General features: G+C 38.2%; 1 protein-coding gene across 2 annotated transcripts in view; it reads right to left on the bottom strand.

Annotated features, from left to right (window-relative positions):
* Window positions 1–5: 5 nt before the first annotated feature.
* Window positions 6–10,300, bottom strand: part of LOC109043126 (cytochrome P450 4C1) — a 55,288-nt gene continuing 44,993 nt past the window's right edge. For both annotated transcript variants that reach the window (XM_072303849.1, XM_019060213.2), the window contains exons 10-12: window positions 5,083–5,317; window positions 4,331–4,513; window positions 6–547 (exon numbers count right to left, since the gene is read on the bottom strand). In XM_072303849.1, coding sequence (XP_072159950.1) covers window positions 342–547; window positions 4,331–4,513; window positions 5,083–5,317 — 624 coding nt within the window. In that variant the 3' untranslated portion in view covers window positions 6–341. The remainder of the gene's footprint in view (window positions 548–4,330; window positions 4,514–5,082; window positions 5,318–10,300) is intronic.

The following is a 10,300-nucleotide window of genomic DNA, read 5'->3' as shown; positions in this document are numbered from 1 at the left end:
ATTATCACCAATATTTATCATCTGTGCTCTGGCAATAAACGAGCAATCAATTTTATTCAGGATGTATTCTTATTCATTGCAATCAGCCTTATATGAAATAACTCGTTTGTATCTGTAACTCTTTGCTCTCATTCCATCTCTCAACAGCCAACAGTCCAATGCCAAACATTTTTGTTCAGCGCTTTAGGTACCTATTCATTTCTTAATCTGTGCTATCTCTTAACTTACAAGAGACAGTAGGAATCCGTTGTCGATGATAACCGGAAATAACCAGTCATCAAGACACAGAAAATCTACTTCTCTTCTCGAAATCACAGTTTGTTCCTCAACTTGTTGTCGGGCTAGTTCAGAAGTTCTGCGGGAATTTTCTGTTCTGTGCTGTCTGTCATTCGTCGTTTCTTTATTTTGACTTCGTAAGGGCCAGCTAACTTCATTAGAAGTGAGAATTCGAATTTCAACTTCTCATACTTCAGATCAGTGGTCAACTCATAATTTAATATCACTGATGAAACTACAACTCGTAACTGGTTCATTGCATATCTGTAACCTGCAAATGAAAAAAAGTTGAAATTTATTTGTATGATAGTACCTAATTGTTCCTTCAAAAAATCGATTTACTTGCTGATTAAAAAATCATAGGATCAATGTTTTTAAATGTCGCATTTAAACTTCGGTTTGATGATCCAGAAACAGGCGATTTTTTGGCTTCTTTAGGGGACTTCTACCTGTCAGAGAAAACCTTTGGCATTTTTAGAAGCTTAAAACTTAAGAGTGAAATATACCAAACAAACGTTACTCAAAACTTTTAAGTTATGGTCCCTTCAAGGTGGCGCATTCATTTTTGAATTCTTTTAAATTCATATGGCTCATCTACTTGAAAAAATACCTACTTTCTCTCTTTATTTAGTGATAGGTACCTTTAATTTGAATATTACATGGCTGTGAAATCAGAAAAGAACCAAAAATTTATTGTATCAGAAGTAATGATTCCACCAAATTTAAAGAAATCAAACAGCTTCAATGAAAATTTCGTTTTAACGTATGACAGATTACAAGCATGGAATTAACTTTCCAGGGCCGAATTTACCTTCTTGCCGCCCATGGGCCGCCTGTATTTTGCCACCCCTTCTCATTCGTTTTGAAACATCGACACAAACCATGAAGTGAACGTGCCGGAGGAGGAGGGGTGCATAAGACGCGTTTACTCATGTTGGGCACATTTTTTGTGAAAGCCGTTTCAACACTAGCAAAACTTCACGGAACTTTGCGCGAAAAGAAAGTTCCGCAAACCTGTTTCTGTGGGACAAAGGCCTTTCATTTATAAGAAATGAGCGATCAAACATGAATGTGGTTTAATAATTTTAATTTCTGCCACCGCGCCAACCGCATTGTATTTGGCGCAATGTGTGAAGTATTCATACAGTCTTGTAGGCACCATAAGTTGCACGCCAACCGCTGCTGACCGCACTACGTTTGACGCAATGCGTGAAGTATTCGTGGAGTTTTGTTGGCGCTAATATATGTATGTGTTTCATGCTGACCGACGCGCCGAGGGCTTCTCCTTTTCATCTCAAGTCCTCGTCATCATTGCTCGCCGCATTGCCCGCGCCGCTCCGGGCCAAGATGCGTGTTTGGTTCCTCTCTCAACTAGACTAATGAAAGGCTCTGTCAAGAGCATTCCAATGTCGCTAACCTTGCAAACATAAACGATCATCTAAACTAGTTTCACCTCTACTCCCAATAAACTATGAATTCAAGACGAAAATTACCGTCGCAAAGTTTACTTTTTGCAAAGAATGTACCTAAGTTGCACAATCCCAGCAACATTGAAATGCTCTTAGTTCCTTTTTGCAAAATGCGATCCAATTGGTTGTTGCTGCAAAAAAATAGTTTCCCACAACCTGCTACACAATGCTCCAGTGACCATGTAAGTTGGCCCCAGCACTAACTTTTCGGGAAGAAAGCCTTTCCCCTACCTGGTTTCTCACTTAATATCTGCCCGAGTTTCGCATATCTTCCGTTTCTCCTCATCGCAGCTTCCATCAAACCGCAATTGCCCGGAAACTAGGACCGCACATCTTATCTGATAAAATCGTTCGCCCTTTAAACCGATTCTGGGGGGTTAGGCTAGACTAGTCAATGAGTCAACTGTTGATCTAATTTCATTACGTGAACGTAGAAGAAAAACGAGGTAAAAAATCACTTATGTGTGATCAATTTTCAAAGGACAATTCTTTAATTTCTCCTACGATTTTAAATAGATTAAAACGCGTAATATCCAAAATCTAAGCTCAGATTCCGATTTCTCGTGAAAAACTGATGCGATTTCATGCATCAAATTTTAGAATAGCGTGAAGGAAAGAGGTTTAATGACGTAAAAAAACACTAATGTGTGATCAATTTTCAAGGACAATTCTGTAATTTCTCCTACGATTTTAAATAGATTAAAACGCGTAATATCGAAAATCTAAGCTCAGATTCGGATTCCTCGTGAAAAATTGAAGAGATTTCATGTATCATATGTTAGAATAGCGTGAAGGAAAAAAGTTTAACGACGCGTATAGATTCTGTCGTACTTCTTCTTTGAACTACGCCGCCGCCTGTCGCCCGAGTGAAACTGAACGGGGAGGCGCCACTTAGCGCCGGCTAAGCGTTCGGTTTCGTCGCGAGGAATTTCTCACGATAAATTCTTATTCTTCCTCCTCCGCTGACCCACTGAGCACTACCCATGTTGCCACGTTGCATTCACATGCTCGAATCAGTATGTACGTCTCTTTCCTTCACGCTATGCTCGGGTATGATACATGAAATTGTATCAATTTTTAACGAGGAATCCGAATCTGAACTTCGATTTTGGGTATCACGCGTTTTAAGTCAAATTTTCCAAATTCGAAAATCTGAAATGACTGACGTGGCTTAAAATGCCATCTCGGCTCCTGTTCGATGGATTTTCCTGAAATTCGGTGTCAGGGTATGATACATGAAATCGCATCGATTTTTTACGAGGAATCCGAATCTGAGCTTCGATTTTGGGGATCACGCGTTTTAAATCAAAATCTGTCAAAATTAAAAAAACTCAAAATTCGAAAATTTAGTAATAAGATACGCACATTAGTAATAAGATACGCACATTACAATTTCTGTAAATATGTACTTACTGAATAAAATTTCGCTTGACAAAAAAAAAAAAAAAAAAAAAAATCGAAAATCCGAAATGGCTTAAAATGCTATCTCGGCCCCTGTTCGATGGATTTTTCTGAAATTCAGGGTCAGGAGGTATTTTTCGACGGGAAACTCGAATTTTCAGTCCATTTTTTAAAATTCTCAAATTCAAGATGGCGGACGTGGGCTAAAATGCTATCTCGGTTTCTGTTTGTTCGAGTCTTGTGAAACTCGGTATCACACGGTATTTTTCAACGGAAAACTCGAATTTTTAGTCAATTTTTTAAAATTCTCAACTCCAAGATGGCGGACGTGGCCTAAAATGCTATGTCGGCTCCTGTTCGATGGATTTTTTTGAAACTCGGTGTCTGAGGGTATTTTTCGACCGGAAACTCGAATTTTTACTATGTTCAAAAATTCTCAAATCCAAGATGGCGGACGTGGCCTAAAATGCTATGTCGGCTCCTGTTCGATGGATTTATGGCGCCCCCTTACTACATGCCTACTCTTGTATTTCTGTACAGCCGCAAATTTAGGGTCAAGGGGCGCCTGACCGTCTATGGACCAGGTGGAGTTTTTGTCCTGAAAATTTACCTTTAGACGGCAATTCTCTTTATATTTTGTCTATGGTTTTTATGCCCCCCCCCCCTTTCTCGCGGACTCTCTTTTCACTTTTCTTGCCTCCTTTTTCCTTCCATTTCCCCCCTTCTTCCTTGCTTTCACTGCCCAACCTTGTTTCCTTTTCCTTTTTTCCCCTTGTCCTTTCTTCCCTTTTTTCCTTTTTCTTTTCCCCCCTTTTTTTCCCTCTCTTCTTCTTTCGTGGCGCCCCCCAAAGGCTGGCGCCCGTGTGCGCCGCACGCCGTGCACACGCCCTAAGTCCGGGCCTGTCTCTGTCTCTTGCATCACCGAAAGACGAACAAATTAGAAATTACTATACTCTCAGAAAATGAGAGATTTTGTCGCCTTTCTCGTTTGTAATTTTTTTTCTGAATCCATTTTTGTTTTTGATACCTACATGTGAAAAAAATTGCAAAATTTGCCGCCCCCTAAATTTGTCGCCATGGGCCGCGGCCCATGTGGCCACCCCCTAAATTCGGCCCTGTAACTTTCATCAAACCATCAAAAGTGATAAGTTCAAAGGACTCAAAGTTACTTTAGAAATGAGTACCTGGACATTTCCTGATTCCTGTGATAAACGGGATGAACACATTCGGTGGTCTTGCAGCAACATTTTCTGGTAGAAAATGATCGGGGTAGAAAGCTTTCGGCTTTTTCCAATATTTTGGATTCTTATGCATTACATTCACACACAACGCTAATGAGGTTTGTGGCGGAATAACCAGATTTTTACCTGGAATAAAAACAAAAACCAAGTTGTATGAGGGTGTGTGTGTGTATGTTTTTTTTTTTTTTTTGTAAGTGTTTCATAAGCATCTGCAATGTGCTTCAATTTAAGAGTAAAAATAGTTACCAGATGCAAAAACCTCGTTCCACAGGGTCCCTGACCGTGGAAGTAAAAACAGGTTAGGGTCAGCTCTAGAGATCCAAATGAGACTATTGCTCTTAAAATGTGCGTCCAAAAACCAGCGAGAGTGGGAAAATGGTCAATATCCCCCCCCCCCCCCCCAATAACTTACCCTCAAAAGTCATGCATTAGGTGTACTTCTATTTTAGTTGGCAAGTCATGTATATCCATATTTTGTTTTGATTGTTGTGGTCAGTTTCTTATTTAATGAGGAGAAGATGATTCACGTAGGCACAGTTTTCATGAGAATTACCTATATTTGTTGAGTTGGGTCAAGTAAATGGATTTTAATGCTTTGATTGAAATGCTTACATCCATTAAATCTAAATTTACAACCAAGACCTTTAGTTACTTTGTTTGCTTCAATATCATGCTTGCATTCATCAGTTGCTTACCCAACACAAGCCAATGTCTTGTAATGCGCGGAACAACAGGTGGAGCAACATGTCTCAGACTTTCCTTGATAACTCTCTCAAGCAAAGGACATTTTGCTAGCTCCTCTTTCGTTAACATTCTGTTCTGTCCCGCTGTTACTGTGCATAGTTCTTCATAGAGATCTTTCTGAATATCTTGATGCATCGCCAGCATCAAGAAACAGAAACTTAAAGTCAATGAACTGGTCTCAGTACCCTGAAATTTAAAAATCATGAATAAATAAACTCTTTTCATACAGGTGTTCCAGAATTGATCAGAGTCGCTCGCTGTAACAGTTTTAGATCTTACCCTATTCTCTATAACCTTCGTCCTCTTAACATTCGCCTTCGATTTCCCCACATAGGCAATGTCTCTACCGGAAAGCATGAGTAGTCATCTATTCGAAAAATATACGATGAAGTACCTAACTTGCTCAATTTTTTTACAGTTTCTACAAAAATCAGAGACCACCCTTGCTAGGAGCAAGTTTATCGCGACAGGAAGTCGTCGAATGAAGGTCCAGATGTTGCCATATTTCTTTCGATGAAAAATCATTTTCGAGGAAAGTTAGGAACATATTTCCTCGAAATTTGTAGAATAATTAGATTATTATTGACGCAGACAATTTTCCACAACTTTAGACAATAAGAGGTCACAAGTTTTTCTGTTAATTCATATTTAATCGGAAGAAATTTGGCAACGCTCGAGGACATTTTTACATGACGCTTCAGTATTGATATCCGAGCAGCGATAATAACGCCTCGATGCAATGCAACTATTCGTGCTTTGTGGACATCCGTGTAGTATTTAAAAAATTGAAGGCGCTCCGGTCATTCCAGACTATGAAGCAGTGCTCGCAGGGACACGCTGTCACGACTCGGTGTATCGGTGAGATATAATATCTGGATGCGTGGAAATGTTGCGAAATATCCTTTCTTGTCCTTTCTCTTTACTTTTTATCCCCGTATTTTATCCTGCCACTCATTCGCACTGATGCGCCACACACTGCTGCGTGCTATTGGATGTGATTTGGTAGAAAGGTTCAAGTTTTTCGATTGATCAATAAAAAGAAACATAAAATGACAAAAATACTTTCATTGTCAACACTATACTATATAAAATTGTAGAAAAGGTGCGAGTTTGAGAATTAAGCTTCCTCATCAAAATTTCACCTCAAACACGACTAGTACAACAAATATGACGAAAAGTGCGTGAAATTCTGAAGAGACAACAAATATCCGAATGATCACATTGAGGACCATGCCGGAAGAAGGGCGTATGTACAAGGTTCAGCGTCGTTAGAAAAACGCATTTGAAGATTTGAAATGGTGTCCCGAAAAATGAAATGCAGCAGTTGGTTAAACCAAAGTCAATTCTCTTAAACTAGATCCTACAGCTTTGAAATCCATTAAAAGTTTAAAAGAAATAAATAATTTGCCCTCTGTAATCATTGGACAAAGTAAGCCAGAGATACGCCCTTCTTTCGGAATCCTTGTATGTACGATAAAAAAGAGGATCGTTTTTCTTCGATAACTCATAAAGTAATGAAAAAGAAGAAAATCGGGGAAATGACTTTCTGCTAATACATTTCAGTATTCTAACGAGCCAAAGTTTTTAAAGATCGGGTCACTGGTTGCAGAGAAACCCAGCTTTTTCTGGGCGCACTTGTGATTGCTGAAGACACTAAATTCACTACTAAGTTGATTTCCTTCTTTTGTATCTCGTGACAAAATTAATTTAAAGGAAATCAAAGAAAACGGTTTCTGCAGAATTTCTTCAGCTTTCTAACGAGCTATAGTTTTTTAAAATCGGAGGTTTATTAGCGGAAAAAACTGAACTTTTCCGGTTGCACGTACATGAGAAAAGTGCATTGTTATTGTCGTCGGAAAACTGTTATAATCCGCTGTTGCTCCTTATTGAGTCTGGAGGGTCTCCAAAGGTGGTCGAACATTCAATTGGTTACGAATTGCACCCATTGGATTCTGTTTGTCTAATATCAATTACATCTTGCCCCCCCCCCCCTTCCAACGGTATGGGATATGCTGTGTTGCCAATCGTCCAGAAATGAACCTTATTGGTATAGCGGTTTCTTCTTAAAATTATTGTCTTTTCTTTGGTTGTCATTTTAAACTGTGGAATTCCTTATATGTTTGAACCGAGTGTTGCTTAATAATTTGATACATTGTCCGTAAAAATGAACTTTTCAATGGCCAAACCTTCATCACCGAATGCTCCAATTTTATGAGGATGGAAAATGCGTCGATTTAATCATTCAAAAAAAAAAAAAAAAAATGCCCCTATAGAGAACTTTTCTTGTCATTTTTCAAGAGTATCTGATGAAAATTCTGTAAGCTCTTGTCTGTTAAGCTTCATTGATCTTATAATGTTGCCAAATTTAATTAACTCTCAGATAAGGTACGCCCCTTGACCGCTTCCCACTCCAACCCCCAAGCGCTTCGTCGGGTAATCATTTTCAATAAAAACAAGCTGTGAACTCCAACACAATGTGTTGATAAGGCGCGTCATTAACTCGCACATATCAACCCCTTTAGTTTTCATTTACAGAGATTTCAAAAAAGGCAAGCAGCACAACAAGAGAATTCACGATCCAACACTGCAAGGTCAACGACGCACCTTCACGAGACCGTGTATTGTGAATCTAGAAAGCTATTCGAACAAATTTAAGTTTTTTGATCTGCCTCAAGCAAAATCTTATCAGATTCTTGAAGAAAAGTGCTACGAAAAAATTTAAGCGAAGAAAGGAAAAATTCTGTCGAACTCCTAGAAGATAAAGTCGATTTAAAGGTATTTTGGGGCTAAAATACCCAAATTACCGGTATTATAAATACCGTTATATTATTGAAAAGAAATTGACTCGATATAAATGCAATTGTATTAAATATGTCTTGATTTTGTTATTTTAAACGTCTTTTCATGCAAAGAAGCTCAACCATGTCCATGCTTTATTCATTCATGAATTGAAAGTAAGCAATCCACATCCCGAAAATCTACCGATTTGCCGTAAAAAATCGCAGAAACTTGATATACCAGGTCGATGTACCCACTCTTTGAATTTACCAATCAATTTAGTGAGTGCACGTATGTGAAAGTCAAAATGCTATAGTCATTTTGGGTACATTCATTTTTCATGAAACAATTGTAAGTAATTTCAATCCCGAAAAACCATAAATTTTCCGTATAAAATCGAAAAAATCAAAATATGTCGACTCCCTGACGTGAAAATTAAATTCTACGTGTGGAAATACTTATGTATCGATATATGCTGAACAGAATGCCCGCCTCTCCTCGTAATTTACAAACCGTTCCTATACTCATCTCAACATTTTTCTCAGAGCTTTGTGTTATTATCAGCTTCCATTTAGACCCCGGTTTGATGGCCGAATCGGCTGCCCAAAAAGCAAGCCATTTTTGAAGGGCTCTATGAGAAATTCGTGATATTATGAGCTCTCAGGAAATCACCCAATGGGTAAAATTGCTGGTATAAATTTTCGAGTGCTTAAAATAATCGTATTCAAGAAACTAAGGCATTGGACTATGGAGTCAATTTCGTTTTAATAATATAACGGGATTTACTTGTCTTCAGGTCAAAACTCATACAAGAAAGCCCCTTGCAAGAGGCTAATTTTTTGTAATTTCACTCAATTTTTTCTCCTTTTTATAATTGAATTGCTTGTCACATTCTGAGGTCAATCATATTAAATTGTAATTTATACATTTCTTTTTTCCCCCTTCATTTTATTTTTTGTTTGGAGAAGTTTTGTTGATTTCTTCGGATTTCGAATACTGTAACTTCTCTTCTATTTGGCCGATTTTTATGAATGAGACCTCTTTTAATTCGTGTTTTATCGGAGAGTAAGGAAAAAATTGCTAAAAACTCGCGAAACAATTTTTTTTGAAAATTGGACGAATCCTAGCGTGACGGTGAAATGGTTAATGAAGCGTAAGTAATTAATTGGGCGTAAGATTTTGAGAAAAGAATCACGTCGGGGTCACCACTTTGTTGAGCTCAGAAAAAAGGTCAACAATATTATAGATAAATCAACACATTTTTATTAATAATACCTTTTTAAGGATAAATTATGACTGGAAGAATCATACAAGCAGGACTTCTTTTTTCATATATGTTAGGTTAAGATGAAGAGAAAAAGTGGTCGCCACGGAGACCATTTAGCATAGCATATGCTTCAACAGGTACCAACTTTTGAAAAGTATAACCGAGGTTACAGATCTGTCAAAGCAACGTTTTGAACAAAACGGAGGAGTTAAATTCTCATTCCGAGAGTGCCGACCTGCTCAGCCATCCTCGAATCAGTTCGCTTGATTCTGCTTATATATGCATATTTTAAATCAGCGCGTCGCATTCTTAAGCTTTTTTAAAAAAAACCAAGTAACGTAGACTCTTGGTATTCACTGCACATAAACTAGCGACCCCCAGAATGAGAAACAACTTTAAATCATAATTATTGATGGACAAATAAACTTTTTACACGCTTTGGAAAATCTCAGAAGTTCGCGGTAGTCACTTTTCGGTAAGGAACTAAGGGACTCGGTTATTGTATCGAGCAGGGTTCGAAACGATCGCAAAGGCGGTATACTACGTATACGCGCCAAAAACCCATGTTGAATATTCTGTAGTTGTTCATGCGACAGATTTCCACTTTTATTGATTAAAAAACTTAAGATCTGTCCGATGTTGCAAAGTTTCTGCAATATTTTTCGTAATATTCTCGAGAAGTATACGTTCGCGCCTGCGAGTAAGGTGGCTGATATATGTAGGAAGTTCCACGCTGCGGCGCGTCATCACAGCAGCCATTTGGGAGATTTCACTATCGCGTACTTGTGTATCTTACATCAAACATACATAGAGTCACGAGAATTTGTTTATAAACTTGCAACTCCGAACAACTCCGAAACTTAAAGCTTCGGACTGCATTAACATTACTAATGTAATATGTGCAATAAATCGTAACTCTCACATTTCACGTTCTGTGATGTACAGTAAATAAAAATGAATAAATAATCATTCTATTCGGCTAAAACTATTCCTTCTAATGAGAACAAAATGGAAGTGACACTTCTTTCACCAGAAAACAGGTAAAAATCCATATCACGGAAGGCAAAATGTGTAAATAAGAGGAGAAAGTTCGTTGGCCGGAAGAAGGGCGTATCTTCGGTGTA

The sequence above is a fragment of the Bemisia tabaci genome, chromosome 1 (assembly GCF_918797505.1).
Source record: "Bemisia tabaci chromosome 1, PGI_BMITA_v3".
Classification (NCBI taxonomy): Eukaryota; Metazoa; Arthropoda; class Insecta; order Hemiptera; family Aleyrodidae; genus Bemisia; species Bemisia tabaci.
This window is presented reverse-complemented; position numbering and strand designations above follow the sequence as displayed.